The sequence below is a fragment of the Phascolarctos cinereus genome, unplaced genomic scaffold, assembly GCF_003287225.1.
Source record: "Phascolarctos cinereus isolate Bilbo 61053 unplaced genomic scaffold, phaCin_HiC Scaffold_5;HRSCAF=322, whole genome shotgun sequence".
NCBI lineage: Eukaryota > Metazoa > Chordata > Mammalia > Diprotodontia > Phascolarctidae > Phascolarctos > Phascolarctos cinereus.
In genome coordinates this window covers 401,267,151-401,289,005 of record NW_027555958.1, presented here as the reverse complement: position 1 = coordinate 401,289,005, position 21,855 = coordinate 401,267,151, and the positions used below count along the sequence as shown (strand labels likewise).

Genomic DNA, 21,855 nt, shown 5'->3' with positions numbered 1-21,855 from the left:
CAATTGCACCAACCTCACAGGATTATTATGAGAATCAAATCAAATAATCTACATACATGTAAAATAGCTGGTAGTGTATATTTAGAGCTTTAAGTTTTACCTAGTGCTATATGTTTATATTATGTTATAGCATGCATATATTATATATTATGCATACACATGATATATGATATGTAATTATATTTCATATTATTATATGACAAGTTATATATAGCATGGTTTTAGATATACATATTTTTGTGTTATGTATACACACATATACATTGCTTTGCAAGCCTTAAAATGCTATATAAACATCAGCTAACCCTGGTGTGATGTTTAAAAAGTTTGAGAGATATAATTTCTGGGCAATTAATCATTTTATTAATAACGTTAGCATTTTGTTAATAAAAGGAATGGTCATCTGGCTGTCTCTCTCAGACCAAAGACAATCATGCCCTTGGAAAGTGGCAGTCCACAGGGTGGCAACTGCCAGAGTTAATTAACTCTGATTGGTTAACAATCAATGGTAGGTGAATCTATTCTAATGAGAGAGTGACTTCACATCACTCTTGGCCAAAGGGACTACCTCTACACCCAGATTACTCATACCCTGCCCTTGGGCAACCTTGACAGAGGATCTACCTCCACCCAAGTTAGCTTACACAGTGGGCAAGAATTCATTTTAGATTAGAAGTCTGATTAGTTGGGTGGAGTAGCAATACCCAGAATGAGGAGAATGTTAATCCTATCTTCTTTCAGCCTTCTCTAAAAGAGACTGGGCTTCTGACAAAGTAGAACTGGGGAAAGAAAAGCTTGGGTCTCACCAGTTTTAATAACTGACTGTTAATATGAGAGAGAAATCATCATTTCTCTCAATGGCCAGGATTAGAACCCACATCTTCTGACTCCACACTCAGTGTTCTTTCCATTATGTAATACCAAGGCTCTGGTAAATTGATTAAATACATCTTTTAGATGCCAAACCTGGTCTCCCTTGGGGAAGTGAATGACATGAAAGGTCCTTAACTCTCCAAGAAATATTTTCTAAATGGTTAGCATGTCCAATTCCCAAGAATTGGATTTAATCTATTCAAGTAGGGGCCTTGTATTGGTTCTCAGATCAAATTTAAATATTAACGTTACATTCAAAAATCACAAAATTAACCTCTGAGATTGAACTCAGCCACAAAAGCTTGAAAATGCTAAAGGCTAAGATATGTCAAATGTAAAAACAGTCCTGTTATTGAAACTTTTTCTTCCTTTTTCAGTACCACCTAATATTCATGGTGCAGATGAACTTACTCAACTGACAGTCATTGAAGGCAGCCTTGTTAGTTTGATATGTGAGTCCAGTGGCATTCCACCACCAAGTCTCATTTGGAAAAAAAAAGGTAAGAAAAGCCTCTTCTTGCCCTTTGAAAACATGTTTTAAAAAAAAAAAAGGAAACATTTTCTTTTTTTGTTGTTGTCAACAAAGCATTTTATTTTAGTGGTTTTCTGTTCATGTCTAGATTTTGCATTTATATAACATGGAATAGCTTTAAACATTCAGCTATATTGTTGTAAAAATTGCATGTTACTCAGTTAAAGGCACTCTTCTGAACTCAGACATCTCTGTAACACTGATCATCAGAGGAGAGCCGTAAATAATTTCCTCTGTCAGTGTTAGATTGTAAAATTAGGCACATAGTGGAGTGTTTGATTTAACAAAGCATCTGTGCCAAATGCATAGTACAGGCCTTCTGATGTAGGGGAAACATCACATTTTGAGTCAGAACTGGCTTGGAGAAGCCTATCAGCTTCTCAGCTTCATTGTTGTTTTGGTTTGGTTTGGTTTTTTAGGCAATTGTGGTTAAGTGACTTGCCTAGCTAGTAAGTGTCAAGTGTTTGGTCTGAGGCTAGATTTGAACTCAGGTCCTCCTGACTTCAGGGCCAGTGCTGTATCCATTGAGCCACCTGGCTGCCCCAGCTTCATTGTTCTTATCTGCCAGATGAGCTGCTTAGACTAGAGTATGAACTTTTAAGATTTCTTGTACATTTAAAAGGAGATTCAATGAAAATCCCCATTCTTAACACTCATTTTTGTTGCTTAAATTTTATCTGTGAATATCCAGTGTAAAATGTATTTTTAAAATCATAATTTTTAGTAGGATTCTGGACATAATTTTATAGTTAAATATAAACTATATTTTTGTATTTTATATATAATATTTATTTATTTTATATATAATATATATTATTTTATTTTTTATTTATTTTATATATTATATATATTTTACTAGTTAAAGTTTTTTCTTAGAACCTAGTTTTAGACTAGATAAATTATCAACTGGTTCTTTTCTTTTTTATTTCTTTTTTTCTCTTGGAAGTAGAATCTCTCTATCTCACCCTTTTTACAGGCCAAATTCATGATACTGATCAGAAAGAAAACTTTAACCTGCTTCTTTTTCTAGTCTGAGACAATTCATGCCTCCTTAAGTAGCCTGGGGCTTTAGGGACTTACATAGGACATCTAGGGACTTACCATGCAAACATCTGATTGGCTTTAGCCCTACTGTGACTTAGAACTCCCAAAATCAAGACTCAGCTTCCTCTGCCGCAGGGCCTACAGATGTGTGCCCCTATATCTGACCAATTCTTTTACTCCTTGTTTTTCCTCTCTTTAACCTTTATCAGGTTGAATTTCATTTTTTGTTTTCTATTACTTTCAAAATTGAATTTTTACAAAATATAACATTTTCCCCTCAGGGATAGAACTGAGTATATTCCATACATTTGACAGACAGAGGGAAGTTGCACCACATGAATATTCATCTTTTATGACAGGCACATTGCCTCTTGGTTATTTGAACAGAGAGGCTATCACATTATACCTACTAAAGTAATGTGTACAAATTCTGAAGCTGGACATTCTTTTCAGGGTCTCCAATACTGACTGATTCCACAGGGAGAGTCAGGATGTTATCGGGAGGCAGACAGCTGCAGATTTCAATTGCTGAAAGGTCTGATGCAGGATTATACACATGTATTGCATCAAATGTTGCTGGGAATGCAGAGAAAAGATATAATCTGCAAGTTTACAGTAAGTCAACCAGTCTTTTGCTTACTTTCCTTTTCATTTATCACAATCTTTTTTTCTTTATGCCCATTAGGACTCAGTCAAAACTCTAAAGCTGTATCATAACACTCAACAATTTGGTAGAAAAATGAAAAATTAAATCAACTATCAAATAATCTACTTGTATAAGCCCTAGATATTTTGAAACATTCAAACAGTCGGTGTCATGTAGATAAAAGTCTAAAATAATAAAAAATTTTGCACTCATGCAGTCTTTAGTAACTGCAGAGAGGTCAAGAACGATGAGATTGGGGAAAAGCCATAATATTTAGATCTAGATTTAGATTTAGGCCATTGGATTGTTGGTTACTGTGGAAAGAGCAGCTTCAGTTGGATGATGAAGTCAGAAACAAGATTTTTAAAAGAAAAGTTCAAGAAGAAGAAGAAGAAATGGAGGTAGTTAGTGTAGATACTTTTGGAGTTAACTGAGAAAGGGAGAATTGATAAAAGGTGGTAGCTAGTCTGATTGGTGAAATCAAGTGAGGGTTTTATAAGAATGAGGGAGATTTGTCATTTCAGGTCCTCCTTCAATGACTGGCCCATCTCTTTTTCCAACCCTATATTTTAAGCCATTTCTCGAGTGCACTAAGTCATCATTGGCAAATGCCACAGCCTAATTGCTCCCATCAATTTTCTTTCCATTGGTTTTTGGGATATTTACAATTCTGAATCTCCAGAGGTTCTAGTATTCCATATTTTATATCCATGTAATACTACATATTATCACTAAGAGAATAATGGCATAATAAAAAGATATACCTTTGTTTCAGAAAAAAAAAACCCACAACATTTTCTTGAGGAGAAAAAAATGATGCCCAAAACAAGGCTTCTTAACCAGGGAAACTTTTGAAAAATATTCTGATAGCTATTTTATTTTCTTTTTAATCCTATCAATTTATTTTTGCTTTTAAAAGCTTGTGCTAGCTTTCCCAGATAGCCAAAAGAGTCCTGTAAGACAGAAAAGGTTAAGAACACCTGGCCCAAAGATACGTGAAAGTATTGAAGTATATTAAAGATTATGACATTGTATCTTAGAATTTTGTTTAAAGTCTACCTTTTGATTTCATAAATTTTTCCTGGAAGAAGATGCTAAAAATGCTTTATAAATCCTATCTATAGGGCTCTTGCAATACTGGAACAACTTGTATCTAATACCATGACACATATAAGAAGGTTGACAGTATAAATAAGTTTTGAAGGTTTTTTGTTTTCAAAAAGTCTTTTAGGAAAGTCACTCCATGTCTCAGTTTCCCTATCTTCCAAAAGAAGGGGTTGGATAAGATCTGTTTTCTAAGGTCATTTTCAGTTCTCAAACTCTAATGTATTTAGATCAGAAAGTTTCATTGTTATTTTCTGTATGTAAGGCTGTGCAAAGGGTGTGTGCTTCAAATTGGGGCTTGTCTAAGACAAACTATTATTAGGAAAACTTAAAAAAAAACACTACTAAGAAAATTTTAAATTGAAGAGATAAAGAGGCTCATTTTTTCTGGCCCTCTAAAAAATGATTTCTTCAACACCATCCTTTCTTACATTTTGTCAAAAATGTTGTCTTTTATGTCTTAATGGAGAGTTTTTCTCTCTCAGTTTATCACCACTACTTCTTGCAGTCCTGGGGTTTTCTTTCACTATCTCCTTTCACAGAGTTGACCTCATTCTTTCTGTTCTTGCTAATCTGAAAATATCTGTGTAATTCTTGAAGCACAGAGTTGAATTTCACAGTATCTTTCTCTCTCTGCTTCTCTAGCTCGTCCAACCATATCAAGGAACAGTAATCACCCTGCAGAAGTCACTGTGACCCGAGGGAAGAGTGTCACTTTGGAATGTGAAGTACAGGGCATTCCTAAACCATCAGTAACCTGGATGAAAGATGGCCGCCCTTTGCTCACCGGAAGAGGAGTGGAAATTCTGAATGAGGGACACCTCTTTCAACTGAAAAACATCCATGTGTCAGACACTGGACGTTACGTGTGTGTGGCAGTGAATGTAGCAGGAATGACTGATAAAAAATATGACTTGAGTGTTCATGGTGAGTAAAAAGGACAAAGTAAATTAGACAATTTTAACTATGTCAATTTTTTTTTCAGTTTGATGCCTGACATCCTGAAGGTTAGATATATGTCTTACTTTCCATCCTCTGAAAGATAACTCTTGGTATAGTCCTACAATTCTTCACATATCCTACCTAGGCTTTCTAGCTTTTCTTTCTTTCTTTCTTTCTTTTTTGCTGAGATCAAGAAAAATTATATATCTTTTTAGGAAATTAAACAAAAAATGAAATAATAAAATTATATATTTGCCTCAAACTATTTGGAATTAATTCTTCCCAAAGAGAAGGACCAGAAAGGATTAACATACTTACCTACCCTAAAATAAACTTAATGTCTTCCACCTTTATGATTCTTTTGCCCTTTTTAACCTTAAGTATATACAGATTTTCTTTAAGGCAGCTAAAGGGGGTTGTATGCTAGGTAATGAATTAAAAAAATTCATTGAAAAGAAACAAGTGTGTATGCACAAACGTGCCCCATGTGTAATATATATTTAACTATCTTGGGAACAGTGGACTTAGAGAACTATAACAGTAGTATCATGAAGCCAGGGAAGAAATATATAAAACTTTGCTTTGCTATTCAGTATTAAGGGACCAAAGTGTAAACCTTTAAGACCTAATAGGCATCAAATTCCAAAGGTACGTACAGGTCATCTTTTTAAGTAAAGACAAAGGAGAAAAAATTAGCAGTGTTATTCTGATTCATGTAAGGATAGCTTTAAAAAGTATCTGGCCTGCTTATCTTCCTTGGTTCTAATTAATCTAATCTTGGAATTTTAACCTTATTCCATAGTCACAGATTGGATCATCAATCACAGTCATTAGTCTAGAAGATGTATAATACTGTGTTACGTGAGAGTCTGGACCAGAATGTATGACTAACTTAGAGTCATTTGCCACTTTGGGGGAGGGGAGGTAGTTAAAGTACATGGTAGTCCACGCTGCCATTTTTGTATACCAAGAGAGAAAAATTTTAATTTGGTGATTTCTCATTAGTGCTTTGTTTCAAGTTAGTGGATGCTTTTTATTGTTTTTTGCTTACTAGAATATGTAACAAGAGAAAAAAGTTTCCATTAGGTACTTGTTTTCTATTGATTTACTTGCTTTTGTGTTACAGTTCCGCCAAGCATTGTAGGAGACCAGGAAGTGCCTGAAAACATAAGTGTGGTGGAGAAGAATCCTGTTACATTGACTTGTGAAGCATCAGGAATTCCTCTACCTTCAATAACCTGGCTTAAGGATGGATGGCCCATTACCCTAAGGAGCTCCATGAGAATTCTCTCAGGTATTAGGAAAATGGATAATATTGCTTTCAGATGTTACATTGGACTCCTCCATAAACAGACCAGAAGTGTTGGTGGTACAGCACAGAATGGCCACAGCTAGGCAGAAATTCTCCTCCAAGCCTTGTCATTCAGTATTTTCAATTTTGATCCAGCATTTACCACAAGAACCAAATGTTAGAAGTTTGATTATTTAGGAAAGTTTTCATATTAATTAAGAATATTTGAAGGTTTCCATTTAACATTAATTAAGTAGCTTCTGTATACTAGACACTGTCCCAGGTACTGGTGATTCAAAGGCAAAAGTGAAATGGCCTCTGACCTCAATAAAGATAATTCACATCTATATAGCACTAGAAGGTTTGCAAAGCACTTGACCTGTATTGTTACAGTGGTTCTTCACAAAAGTCATGTGAAGTAGGTGCTATTGTTCTTGCTTTATAGATAAGGAAATCCTAAGAAAGGATTACAGAGCTAGTGAACATCTGAGGCAGAGTTAGAATTGAGCTGTTCTTGACTCCCAAGGACTTTCAAATACCTTTAAAATTGTTGTATGCTTGAATGCTGGAAAGGAAAGCTAAATGGATGAAAAAGAAATTAGAATACAAAAATGTAATAAACTGGAAACATGAGCTGACACTACATGGGATAAAATTTGAAATGGGAATAATAACAGCTAGCACTTCTATGACACTTTAAAGTTTACAAAGTGCTTTTACAAATGTTACCTCATGTGATCCTCACCATATCTCTGGGAGGGAGATGCCATTATTATTCCTGTTTTACAGATAAGGACCCTAATGGAAGACCAAGGTAAAGTGACTTGCCCAGGGTCACATAGCTACTCTCTGAGGCCAGCTTTTGAACTTCAGAGTTTTCAGATTCGAGGTCCAGCGCTCTATTTCACCACTGAGCTGCCTAAATAAATGTGAAATAGGCACAGAAGATTAACAGCTAAAAGACAGAATGGGGGAGAACCGTAATAGTTTATGTGGAAAAAACCCCCCAAAACTCTAGAATCGAGACAGAGGACTAACAATGAAACCACACCTCCTACCTCTTGGTGGACTGCAGCTATGGAATAAGGCATCCTTGTCAGACATGGCTAATGTAACACGCTGATTTATTTTGCTTGACGATGCTTGTTCCAAGGGAGGACTCTATGGGTGTTGGGGAGGGGCTGGGGGAAAATCGTAGGAAAGTAGCAGTGATGTAGAAAAACATTTAAAAAGAAGAAAATTTAATGGTTTGGTTGTCTGGAAGTTTAATTTTGAATGTGACCTGAATGTTAAAAAACCAACTTTAGCGCAATCTTGGGCTGTATTAATGGAAATGTAGTTTCCAGAACAAGAGAGATAAGAGTCCATTAGACTCTAAACTGAACAGAGTTCATCTGGAGTATTTTTATCCACATTTTAGCAGAAATACTAGTAAACTTTAACCCCTTCAGGGGAGGGCAAATGTGCTGGTGAAAAGTCTGGAAATCAGTGTCACCTGAGAAGCAGTTAAAGGAACTAAGATTGTATTTCCTAGAAAAGAAAATCCTAGGCAGATGTGTATTACTGGTTCCATGAGAGTCTGGGCTAGAAGGGTATGAGTGACTCATAGTCAATCACCACTTTGAGATAGGGAAGCAGTTAAAGGACATGGTAGATCTATACTGCCATTTTTGTATGCCAGGGAGATAAAAAAAATTAGCTGTCTTCATGTATTTGATCTGCTCTAATCAAGTCAAGTTAACAAGCATTTATTAAGCACTTACAATGTGGCAGACACTGAGTATACAAATAGGAGCAAAGAGAAAGCCAGACCCTGTCTTCAACATTCTATTGTGGGGGAAAGGGAGCTGAAGAGCAAAGTGGTCTGGGAAGTCCAGAGAGTGAAGCATGACTGGTCTGGGTCCTTCCTCAAAATGGAGGTTCCAGAAAGAACTCATCAAGGAAAGAAGGGGGCTAAGGGAGAATACAGCGAAAGTATATCGGCAAAGTCTGAAGACCAATGCATGGCTGGTCAGGGCCATTCCTGAAAATGGAGGTTCCAGAATGAACTCACCAATGGGAGAAGGGGTCCACAGGGACTTGATGAGGTAGTTATTTCCTTAGCATCTCCTAAGAATGGGGCTTAGGAGAACTAGGTTTTAAATCCAACCCTACTACAATCTAACCTCACAGATATTAGCCAAGTCACTGGACTTCTCTGGGTCTTGGTTTCTTCATGTGTAAGATCAAGCAGTTTGGGTATTTTATCTAACCCCCTTATTTGGCATATGAGGAAACTGAGACCTATTGAAGTTAACTGACTTGCCCAAAGGTCATATAGGTAACAAGCAGCAGAGTCAGGATTTGAACCCAATTTCTTTGACTCCAAATCCAAGGTTCTTCCCATGACACCACACACTGTGTGGTGTCCCCAAAGGTCCCTTCCAGCCCTAACATTCTAAGATTCTAAGATCAAAGGTATTAAGAGTAGATGGTCCCTAAGCTCTCTTCCAGCTCTAAAGTTGCATGATTCAAGTCTATATATTGAGGAGCTGGAAAAGGGTATCGCAATGGTATTAACTATATTATTGGAATGAATAATCTTTTAAGAGCTTTGTTATTTCTGTTTGGGGAGCTATTTCCTCTTGCATGGCTCCCACTTCCATCATTTTAAGAGTGCTTCTAGTCTCTGTTGACTCTAGGAATGTACTAGAAGTTTAAAGAATTATTGCTAAATGTTGGTTGCGGAACATTGCACATAGTGTTTTATAGTCATCAAAGAGCTTATGCACTAATCTGTAACGTGCTCCTCCCTGCCTCCCCACCACCACCTTCCCCTCTCCCCAGAAGAGTACAGCAAATAACCAAATCCCTATTGATGAAAAGTGGGAACACTTAACAGCCAAACCAGAGCCCTGTGGGATAGCTAAAAGCTGAGCCGAGTGATGAACTCAGGTTTTTTGGTTGACTTGAAAGAGTGGGGTTTTTGTTTTCTTTTGTTTTGCTTGAACAGCTGCTGCAGATCCATGAGCTAACAGATTCAAACTATTTCCCCCTGAGGCTCTGCCAAAGGAGTTGTTCAGTAACAAAATCTGAACCTTTGCCTTGCACAAGAGATGAATGAGTATCAGATGAATGGCACATGACTTGTTGACATTCAGCCTTTGCCCAGTTTGCAGTGTGCTTCTGGCTCAGTAAAAAATCTGTCCTCCTGAGGGTTTTAAAGTACAGCTATTTTGAAAACACTAATGGATTTGGTGACAACCTTAGCATCATTATTAAGTGGACCAAAGATAGATAACTGCTAGACAAAGTGAAATAACTCCACATAAATAAAACTTTCAGGATCTTTTTGACTTCCATTTGGGTTAAATGAGACACCTGAAAACACCAAGAAATAATGGTCCTGGACTTTAAGTGGTGGCATTTTGTATGATGTGGATGACTTATGTGTTTTTGGTTGCTCAAATATCTCTAAACTGAAATTTGGAGGCAACATTGTACAGTAGAAGTGCTGGGTCAGGATTTAGGAGACTGAGGTTTGACACTAGGCCTTGCCTTTTGTTAGGTAAATGGCAATGGGCAAATTACCTGTTGTGTGCCTCAGTTTTCTCATCTGTAAAATGAAGTTAGGCTAAGTCTATAATCCTATGAATGAATGAAATCTGTCACCCAAACTAGGATTAAGTTGCTGAAGCCTTTCCTGATATTGGATATTCTCCTCACAGTTAGTCTGTTTGTATGTATGTAATAACTGATTTGACTAATGTCAGTTAAAAACAAAACTCATGAATTTAGGCAGTGAGCCTTTTGGAAGTCAACATAACGTCAGTTATTATTATAGCAACTTGCACAGTCTGGACTCCAAACAAATGCATGTTGGATTATTTTTTTATTTATTTTATTAATTTATTTTGATTTATCAATAATCACTTCCATATGCTTTTGAGTTTAAAACTTTTCTGCCCCTTCCTCCCCACCACTCTCCCCAAGATGGCACACAATATGATATAGGCTGTACATTTACATTCCTATTAAGCATATTTTCACATTAGTGATGTTGTAAGTAAAAAATAAAACCAATAGGAGAAACCATCAGAAAGAGGAAACAAAAGTCAACAGAAGAGAAAAAAAATAGCAATTCAATTTCCATAGTTCTTTCTTTGGATGTGGATAGCATTTTCTATCACAAGGCCTCCGGAGATGTCTTAGATCCTTGTATTGCTGGGAAGGGTTAAGTTTATCAATATTAGTCATCGCACAAGATGGCTGTTATTGTGTACAACATTCTCGTGGTTCTGCTTACTTCACTCAGCATCAGACCATAAGAGTCTTTCCAGGTTTTTCTGAAGTCAGCCTGTCCATCATTTCTTATAGCACAATAGTATTCCATTACATTCATATACCACGACTTGCTCAGCCATTCCCCAATTGATGGGCATCCTCTCAATTTCCAATTCTTTGCCACCACAAAAAGAGCTGCCATGAATATTTTTGTACATGTGGGTCCTTTTCTCTTTGGGATATAGCCCTAGAAGTGCCATTGCTGGGTCAAAGGGTATGCACATTTTTATAGCCCTTTGGGCACTAGTTTCAAATTGTTCTCCAAAATGGTTGCATCATTTCCATGTTGGATTATTTTTAGCTGATTGTTTTGATGTCATATAGATACAACTTTAATGATATTTTGTGCTTAAAATGACAGAAAGTAAACTAGAGACATCTGAAAGAAAATTTAACATTTTCCTGTTCTACCTTTCTGGGTTTTTAGGACACTGATTTTTCCATGTTGTCCTACTAATCATTCTGTCAACCAGCAAGCATGCATTAAGCCCTTAATATGTACCAGGCTGAGAATACTTGTCATGTTCCTAGTCGTTTGTTTCTTCTCAGACTCCTCAGTTAGCTCAATATCTATCCCTTCTCCTCTATTCACGAGGGTCAATATTCAGTCAATAAACATTTATTCAGTACCTACTGTGTACCACGAACTTTGCTAAGTGCTTAGGATTCAAAAACAGAAAAGAAAGAGAAGTCCACAATGAGTGCAGCCAGGTGGGAATGGGGAGTTATCTGAGGAGAGACGTCTGAGTGTAACATAAAGCTTATCACTGGACTGCCTTCTCCTTTGTTGCTACACTCTCTCTTAGTGACCTTAGCAGGTCCCATGGGCTTAAATATCATCACCATCAGACAGCTTCAAGATTCATATATAAACATCCTCACCTCTGTCAGGAACTCTGGTCCTGCATCTCAAACTGCTCATTTGACATCTCCAACTGAAATCAACATTTAAAATTAAAAATGCCCCAAACAGAAAAGCATTTTTAATTCCAAACCCTCCCGTCTTCTATCCTTATTGGAAAAGCTGCTTTTTATTGGAAAAGTGAGTGGGATAGTGAATCACTTGTAGTTGTGTAAAAGGATTGTTAAAGACTGTCAGAAGTTAAGACTTTATCCTCATGAGTATATGAGTGGGGAAACATTGCTGTAAGCATTTCCCTCCTTCAAACAAAGTGCTCGTTTGCCCTCATGATTCCCATCATTGTCTCCTAGTTGGTCAGAATGAGGCTGAGAATTTCAATCCTGGTCACTTTCTTCACCTTTTAAATGATGAAATTCTTCATTAAGCCAAACCATAAATTAATTACTCTGCTTTTGCAAAAGAGAAAAGTCTAGGGGATATTCAGAGGAATTAATTAATTAAAGCATTTATTGCCCTTTTGCTAGGTGCCAAACACAGTATTAAGCACTTGGAATACAATCATTACTCTAAAAGAACTCATTTTTTTTTTTTAGGCAATTGGGGTTAAGTGACTTGCCCAGGGTCACACAGCTAGTAAGTGTCAAGTGTTTGGTCTGAGGTCAGATTTGAACTCAGGTCCTCCTGACTTCAGGGCTGGTGTTCTATCCACTGCACTACCTAGCTGCCCCAAGAACTCATTCTAATAGAGGGATAATGCACAGAGGAGGTTTCAGCTGCAAGTTGGGTGGAAGGGCCCTGTAGTCCCTAGGGTGTAGCAGTAAAGCAGATGGTACTACATATTCTTTAATGCAAATATTATTTGCATTAGTAACACCATAAGTCTGATGTTGAATGTGCCAAGTACGCTGCTGGTGATAATTTTCTGAGTCTCCCATATGTGTGGCTGCTGAGAGTTTGAAACCTAAAATACGTGTAGAGGCAATTTCCAAGTTGGACTTCCTCAAAGTTGGATCCCCTGTATAGTGGCTGTAGGGTCAGGCTGGTAGCAGATTTGGTGGCCTAAGGGGCACTGCTATTCCTACAGCTCTTGGGCTTACCTGCCCATAGATGCAAGTCAGGATACCTTGGTAGCTGATATCATTGAAAAGCTGCATCCCTAACAATCACACCTCTGTGCCAAGCATGTAAGCTGTTTCCTGAACTCATATGTTTCCCGATTTCTGTGTAGGCAACCTGGAGTATATTACAAGATAATATAAATTCTGTTCAGGTCACTCAGGATGACTGCAAAAGAGTAACATGATTCTATAATGACAGTATCAGAAACACTAAAGCCTAGAATGAACTGAGCCTGCAGTGAAGTCATAGGAATAACAGCTTTTTAAACCTTATTGAGCAAAAGATCAAAAAAGAAACGGGCCCCTACTTGAAGTAGACAGCTGCCAAAAGGTTATTCCTAAAGCACAGGTCTAATCATGCCATTCCTCTACTCGTTAAACTCCAGTGACTCCTAGTTAACCCAAAGATCAAATACAACCTCCTCTCTTTGGTACTTAAAGTCCTTTGCACTTTCCTTTTGAACATCACTTCCTTTTCTACATCACTGTCCTTCTTGCTATGTGTCCCACACAGCAATCTATCTCCCATCTTTGTACCTCTGCATGGGCAATTAGTTCCTTGGAATGAACCCCCTTCTCATCTCCACTTTTTAGAATTCCTCATTTTTTTCAAAGCTTAGCCAAACATGACTTCCAAATGAGACAATTCCTGATCCCTCCAATTCCTAGTATTTCCCCAACCAGAAATTACCATGGTTAACCCTGGCCAAAAGAGAGCTTGCTTCAGAGTCAGGAAGGTCTGGCTCCAGCAATGATATACACTAGATGTGTGACTCTAGGTAAGTCACTTTAACTTCCATAGCTCCAGGCTCTAGGATTATAAATTTCAAAAAAAAAAAAAGATGGCACTCTTGTGGTAGAGGAAATACCTCACTGGAATTTCCTTGTTAAAAGACAGCATTTTGTACCTATTTTGTTTAAACTTAGCTGTGTATGTGGTATTTCCTTTAATAGGCCATAAGCTCTTTGAGGAAAGGCACTATTTCAGTTCTTTTGTTTTCTCCTTGGTTCATTAATTGGAGAATGACTGGACAAATTTTTGTATATGAATGTAATGGAGTATTACTGCATTGTAAGAAATAATGAAAAAGGCAATTTAAAATAATATTGTGTAATATAAACTAATAAAAAGCAGCAGCACTAGGAGAACAATTTATACAAGGACAACAACATTGTAAATACAGACAGCTCTGAAAGATCTGATTACTCTAATCAATGCAATGACGAGCCATATTTCCAGGGAACCTATAAAGTTCAATGTTATCCACCTCCTGACGAAGAGATCAGAAACTCATTCTATAGAAAGAGACAAGAGATTTTTTTTTTAGATGGCCACTGTAGATTTATTCCCCTAGATTGTACTTATTTATTAAAGGATTTTTTCCCTCTCCATTTTTAACTGCAGGGAAAAAAAAAGTATTTACAACAGTGTTGCTCCTCAAAAAAGGGGCCACTGAAACTTAATAATGCACAGTAGAGAGAGAAGGAAATTCAGAAGGAAGCACAGACAAGCAGGACAATTTTAAAAGTAACATGAAATTTATTTTATACTTTTTAAAAAGGCAAGTAGTATGAAGTGGAAGATCATGTTTCATGTATAGTTTTCTTTTGTATTGTGTATGTGGCAATGCTATTTTTGTTTCTAATTTCAAAATAAAAGTAATGAATTATATTAAAAAATATAAGACCTGGAGGTTTTAGTGGCCTCCAAACTCAACATGAGTCAACATTGTGACATAGCTGCCAAAAGTACTACAGCTTTCTTAGGCTGCATAAAAAAAGAATAGTAATCAGAACAAGGAAAGTGGTCATTCTGTTGTACCAGATAAATCCCATATAGTCTACTATATTCATTTGCGGAACCTTACTTTAGGAATAACAACAACAACATTTATATAATGCTTCCAAGTTTGTAGAACAGTAAACAAGTTGAAATCCATTCAGAAAAGTATTGTCAAGATAGTGGCAGTAGTGGAGAATTAATTGTAGGGACTGAGATTGTTTAGCCTAGAGGCGAAAATACTTGAGAGACACGACAGCAGTTTTTAAATATTTGAAGGGCTATTTATCATGCAAAAAAAGACAGGCTTGTGGGAAAAAGCAGGAACAATGATAGAGGTTGCAAATTCAAATTTGTCCAACATTTATTAATACTTTTTATAAGCAAAATACTATACAAAGAAGCGGATTTCTATTTGATATAAGGTAATATTTCTAAAAAGAAATGAGAACTGTTCTAATGTAGAATGGGTTCCCCCAAGAAGTACTGGGTTCCCCCTCAATCGAATTGAAATCAAACACTGTTGCACCAGATCTCATTGAAAATGACCAAATTCTTTCAGTGAATTTTAACTGATACTGCTAAAAATCACTAGGCCATAAGTGGAAAGACAGAGGAATTAGGTTCAAATATTGTCTCTTTCATTTACCACCAGTCACTTTAAGTAAATTGCTTGACCTCTGCGCACTTTAGTTTCTTCACTTGTAAAATGAAGGTGCTAGGCTAGATGACTTCTAAGATCTCTTCCTGCTCCAAGTCCACTCATTATGAACTTTATCTTGTGATTTATCTACCCAGGAGGAAGGATGCTACGACTGATGCAGGCCAGAGTGGAAGATGCTGGCCAGTACACTTGTATAGTAAGGAATGCAGCTGGTGAAAAAAGGAGAACCTTTGGTCTCTCTGTTTTAGGTAAGTAGATAGTCCATCCAACTTGGGCACTCAGAAAACATTCTTCTAAGTGGCCTTGACCATTCTGGGAGCAAAGTGGAAATGCATTTCCTGACTGATTTCATAATTATATTTCCTTGAGTTTGATCCCAGATTTTTTAGCAACGTCACACTAGGTAAGAATATCTCGATAGCCAAGTCTTCCTGCATGTTGGCCTTGCCATAAGAGCTTTCTGCGGCCTGCTATTTCTCCAGAGTACTGCTTAGTGCCTGATTTGTTGCCAACAATTTTGAAACTTTGACTGTAGTTTCCAATAGCTGATTATGATTCAATGTGACTTTAAAAATGTATTCTCCTTACTCTTCTCTCCTATGGTAACTACGATGTATTGTGTTCATCTGTATACTGGTAAAGATGAGAACTAATCTATGACTTTGAAAGAAACCTTTCTGTTCACTTACCATCAAAAATTGCATGTGACTCATCTCTGGACTAAAATAATGTTATTATATTTTGTTGATACAGTAGAAAATTGTTAATAAATGCATTAGGATCACAGTCTAATTTATGCATATCAAGCCTTACGGTGTCTTTTCATTAAACTTATATGCAACTTTTGTTCATTCTCTAATAATCCATCACAATTAAATTCATTATAATCTGATGGGTATATGTATTATGTCATCATGACACAAAATAATATGAAGTATTAAATGGATGAAATTGCCTACCACTCAGCCCAGAGCTGCTGTTGAAACTCTGTCTCCAGAAGGGCGTCCCAATGCCAGTCACAAAATCCCCTTTTGCACTTATTCGTGGTTCCTAGAGGGACACTCATCCTCCAGGTCCAGTCTGAATGCTTAGTTCCATGAAAGGGAAGCTTGACTCTGAGGTCAGCCTTCCACACCCAGTCCCCAAACCCAGGCTGCGCACTACAAGACTTCTACAGGGACCCAACTCTCCCTTCTCACCAACATTTTGTCTCAGACCATAAATGGAATAACTTTCCTCCCTCCACTTCTCTTTCTCTGTATCTCTTTCTTTTCTTCCCCCCCTCTTTCTGTGTTTCATTCTTCTTTCCCCAGTGACCTTAATCAATGAAGATTACAACTTTTAACACGTTTACCAGGCAGTTTGAGATTTAAAAGAAAGGCTGCTACGTATTGATGTAGTCACCATACACGAATATCAATTTGGCAGTTGTGTCTAGAGAGTATAGGCTGGATTCAGGGAGACTAGTTGGGAGACTATCACAATAGAAAAAGCCAAGGGGAGTGAGGGTTTGGGGGCAGCTAGGTGGTGCAGTGGATAGAGCTCTGGCCTTGGAGTCAGAAGGACCTGAGTTCAAATCTGACCTCAGACACATGATATTCACTAGCTGTGTGACCCTGGGCAGGTCACTTAACACCAATTGCCTAGCAAAAAGAAAAAAAAAAGATAAGGGAGTGAGGGTTTGTATTGAGGTGGTTGTGGTGTTATTAGAAAAGACAGGGTGATTGCTTTTACTTTGTTTTTCTTTGCTTAGTGCCTCCTAGCATTGTTGGTGAGAATACGTTGGAGGATGTGAAGGTGAAAGAAAAGCTTAGTGTTACACTGACATGTGAAGCACTAGGTAAGATACACATTCTGTTTTTGTCCAGCTCGTAGGCTCTCTTAATTCATGTGTATCATATCTACATGATAATATTATGTGAAGAAAATGTAAGCCTCAGAAGCACATTAAGGCCAAAATTCAGTTTAGCTTATGGCCTGGAAAGTTACAGTCATGTAATTAATAGCTAACATTCAGAAATTATGTTTCTTAAAGGGAATCCAGTTCCACAGATAACCTGGCTAAAAGATGGACAGCTTCTCATTGAGGATGGAGATCACCAAATTATGTCTAGTGGGCGTTTTCTTCAAATCACCAATGCCCAAGTGTCAGACACTGGGAGATACACATGTGTGGCTTCTAATACAGCTGGTGACAAGAACAAAAGTTTCAGTCTTAATGTGTTTGGTATGTATACAGCTTTGTCTCTCATATATATAGTGTGTATTATATATATGCGTGTGTGTATGTATATTAATAGCAGCATTTTTCATAGACTTAGTTCAGCTTACTCTGCAGAACTGTTTCTAGCATGGAGGAAGAAGGAAACGAGCATTTATTAAGTATCTGTTATGTCCCAGGCACCATGCTAAGTACCTTACAAATGATCCACGGAGCTCTATCATATAAGGGGTTGTATAGCAATAACAAAAGGATAAGGTAGCACTTAATACAAAGAATATCATAAAACAATGTGAATTGGACTTACTATGAGTTTTAACATATCCCATATGTGTTTTTCTATCATGAATTATAATATTTATGTTCTAGAAGGCAGTCTTTGTGAAATAAAAGTGATGTAATACCTAAGAATTATAAACATTATGGTGATGACTTATGAGTATAGGAGTGAATATAGATTCTTAATTTTGTTTATAAGTTGTTTATAATATATAATTTTACATAATTTTGTAATTACAATGTAATTTTATAGTGTAATTATAATGTAATTCTTAATTGACAAACCTTTCGTTTCACTAAAATTAATTAATCATATAATCAGAAAATATTTATTGATTGTAATTACTTTATAGTAATATTTACAGCATTTTGCTGAGACATGTAGAATACACACTCCCTGCTCAGAGAACTTATAATCTAATTGGGGAAAGAAGACATGAAAACACATGAAAAGTTAAATGGTAAAAGGTAATATTTGGTCAAATTCCAGATAAATGTTAAGACAAGTAAATATTAATGGAATTCAGAGAAGGGAACAAACTCTTATGGCTAAGATAGTCAGGAAAAGTGTGTGTGTAAGAGATGAAACTCAGGTGGACCTTTAAAGGATGCCTAGGATGGGGAGAGTTCGGGGAGTATATTTAGATGGAAAAATAATGAAAAACATCGAGGTGAGAAGTGATATGTCAGTAAATAAACCATATTGGACAGAAGGGAAGGTTTATGTTGGAGAGAAGAGAAGGAGGTAAGTTGGAAAGACTTATTAGGGCCAGCCAGGCTAAGGTAGTAATAATTCATCTCATTGGAAATAGACATTAAAGTTTATTTTTTCTTTAAACAGATGGAATTGCATGATTAAAACTGCTGTAGAAAGACTAAATTAATGCTATTTAAAGTTGGAGAAGAGGAAAAGGAGACTAGGGGCAAAAAGATCAAGGAAAGCATTATAGCCATCCAGATGTGAAGTAATGAAGGTCTTACTAAACATTCTGAACAAGAAACATGACTTACTTTTTAACTCATGTACCAAGCCTATAAATAACTATATGACAGATCCATTCACATGTATGCAAGTAGCATAGCTTTCAGTACTTAACAGCAACATCTACCGAGATAAAAGGATAAAGCTTCTTCAATTTGCATTTTTTTTGATCAAAAGATGCTAAGATCTGTTAGAAATATCCTTTAACTTGTTTTAAAGTGAAAGTCTGTGTTTCAACCCTTATATATCATTAATTTTCCAACAGATTAATACCTATGATGTTAACAAAAGATGAAAATCTATTCTAATATATAATAATGAAACCCCTTAATGAAAAATTACCTGTGCAAATAAGCATGGTTGAGTTTTACTTCTAGTTAATAGGTTCAGTGAACATATGAAGGTGCACAGTAGATAAACTTTTATATATATTATACATATGTGTGTATGTATGTATATGTGTTATATGTGTACATTATATTTCAATGTATAATACACATATGTAGATATTTCCTTGACAAAGTTTTTGTTCTTTTTCAGTATCTCCTACTATTGTTGGTGTAGATAACAATGGTAGTCCTGAAGATATAACTGTTATTCTTAACAGTCCTACTTCACTGGTCTGTGAGGCATATTCATATCCTCCAGCTACCATTACCTGGTTTAAAAACGGAACTCCTATAGAGTCAAATCAAAATATTAGGATTCTGCCAGGTAATTATTCCTCTTCTAATTATCACTGTATATTTGTTATTATATTACTGTAACAGAAGTAGCTTTTGGAAATTGTTAATAGAAATAGTTAAATTCATGTGTGTTATCTTTTTCTCTGTTCTCTGGGAAGTCAGTTCTTCATCAATTACACAGCAGGTAGTACAAATTAAAGGAGAAGCTGGCCAGTGGCATGAATTTAGTGGCTATGAGAAGTGGACAGATGGTACCGACGAGAAAAATCTGATAAAATCTGGATATCAACACATAATACGTAAATTAAGATGACATTTTCTTTTGATTTTTGCTTTAAAGGTATTTGTGAAAACTCACACCTAAGTCGTTTGGTTTAATAAACTGTTCATTATGTGTAGAGGACTATGTGGGCATACAAGGAAAACCACATAAATTTATAGACTCTACTCATACACTAATTCCTACATAATAGTTAGCACAAGGTAAGACTTTAGTCTCTGTTTTGATGCAAAAGATTCTTGTTCAAGATCCCACAATCTAAAATGAAGTGCCCAGTATCCTAAATCTAAATCGTGGTAGATCTTAATCGTTTTATTAATTGTCTTTCATTGTACTATCCCTTTAAAGAAAAATGGTCAGAGTATGAGCAAAGAATACTAGTGTTCAAGGTTCATTTTTGGAGAGTAGCAGGAGATTAGTTCAGACAGGTAGGATGGATCCTAGTTATCAATTAGGATGTGAGATCCTTGAGGGCAGGAGCTGTCTTTTGCCTCTTTTTGTATTTCCACCACTTAGCACAGTGCCTGGCAATAGGTACTTAATACATGTTTATTGACTGACTGGATGGATAGCCTTGAAAGCTAAAAACTGAGTATAATCCTTCAGGGGGAAAACTGATATTTAATGAGATAGAGGACTTTCAAGCATTCCTGATGAAAAGACCAGAGCTGAATAGAAAATCTGACTTTCAAATATAAGACTTAAGAGAAGGATAAAAAGGTAAACATGAAAGAGAAATCATAAGGGACTCAATAAGATCAAACTATTTACATTCCTACATGGGAAGATGATTCTTGTAACACCTAAGAACTTTCTCATTATTTGGACAGTAAGAAGGACTCTATATAAACAGAGGGCTTGAAAGGGATTCAGTTATGTTGGGATGATCTGAAAAAAAAAAGGATAGGTAAAAAAGAGGGATGCTCTGGGAAAAGGGGGAAGGAAGAGAAAGAATGGAGGAAATTATTTCACATAAAAGAGATGCACAAGAAAAAAACTTTTATAGGTGTGTGTATAATATATCACATACATACACATATATATTATGTATTATACACACATACACAATTGGTTACAGAAATCTATTTTATCCAACAGGGAGGCAGGAAGAGAAGGGGAAAAGAGAAAGGAGATGGGTGTGATAAAAGGGAATACAGGTTAAGGGAGGCAGTGGACAGAAGCAAAACAGACTTTTGAGGAGGGACAGGGTGAAAACAGAGAGAGAAGAAGAAATAGAAGAAAATAGGATAGAGGGAAATGCATAGTTAATAATCATAACTGTGAATGTGAATGGGATGAATTCACCCATAAAACAGAAACAGATAGTAGAATGGATTAGAAATCAGAATCCAATAATATATTGTTTACAGGAAACACATTTGAAATAGAGACACACATAGAGAGTTAAAATAAGAAGCTGAAGCAGAGTCTGATATACTTCAGCTGAAGTGAAGGCCTTTTATTAATTTACATCAGACTTTGTTCTAAGTCAATTACCCATTTCAAAATTTGCTTTCTAAGGATAATCTGGAAGAAGGGTAAGGCAAGAGTAGTGTTTCAAAAGCCTGCTACTGTTCAGATTTCAGGTTTTAAAATTCTTGATTTTTCCAGGAGGGAGGACTCTGCAGATCCTAAATGCTCAGGAGGACCATGCTGGTAGATACTCTTGTGTAGCTACTAATGAAGCTGGGGAAATGGTAAAACACTATGAAGTGAAAGTCTATAGTAAGTATTTTAGGATAACAACAGACATCATATTTTCTTGCCCTATCCTTTTGGATTATTTTCACAAGTCTGTTTCTCTTTTGGATTGTTTTTATTCTTAATTATAAAAATTACTGCTTTATATAATTTATTAAGCATAGAAACTAAATAAAGTAAGTACCACCAATATATTCCCTTTTCCCTATGACCCCAGTGGCTTAAATATGGAGAAAGATGACTTCTTTTAGGTTCTTACCACCCATGGATTTCTAATTTTTTAAGCTTCACATTTTTTCTGTCTATATTATCCTCTCTCCTGAGTCATTGCCTCTTTACACCCAAAGCATTTTTTGAATGTGTGTGATTTTGTCAGCAGTGAGAAATTTAAGGTCATTAATGATCTTTAGTTCCATGGGAGAGTGGTAGATAAATAAAATATGCAATTTTTATACAAAAATATGACATAGCTAACCACTATCAGTAGTAATAATTGTATTATGAGGTTTTTTTCTGGTATTGGTTAT

General features: G+C 36.3%; 1 protein-coding gene across 1 annotated transcript in view; it reads left to right on the top strand.

The window, feature by feature from the left end:
* The window catches only part of HMCN1 (hemicentin 1), a 495,504-nt gene that overhangs the window by 329,213 nt on the left and 144,436 nt on the right, over window positions 1–21,855 (top strand). The window contains 9 exon segments of the mRNA XM_020984406.2: window positions 1,251–1,373; window positions 2,903–3,064; window positions 4,845–5,126; window positions 6,268–6,435; window positions 15,314–15,427; window positions 16,933–17,019; window positions 17,215–17,406; window positions 19,202–19,375; window positions 21,239–21,352. Of these exon segments, the coding sequence (XP_020840065.1) occupies window positions 1,251–1,373; window positions 2,903–3,064; window positions 4,845–5,126; window positions 6,268–6,435; window positions 15,314–15,427; window positions 16,933–17,019; window positions 17,215–17,406; window positions 19,202–19,375; window positions 21,239–21,352 (1,416 nt within the window).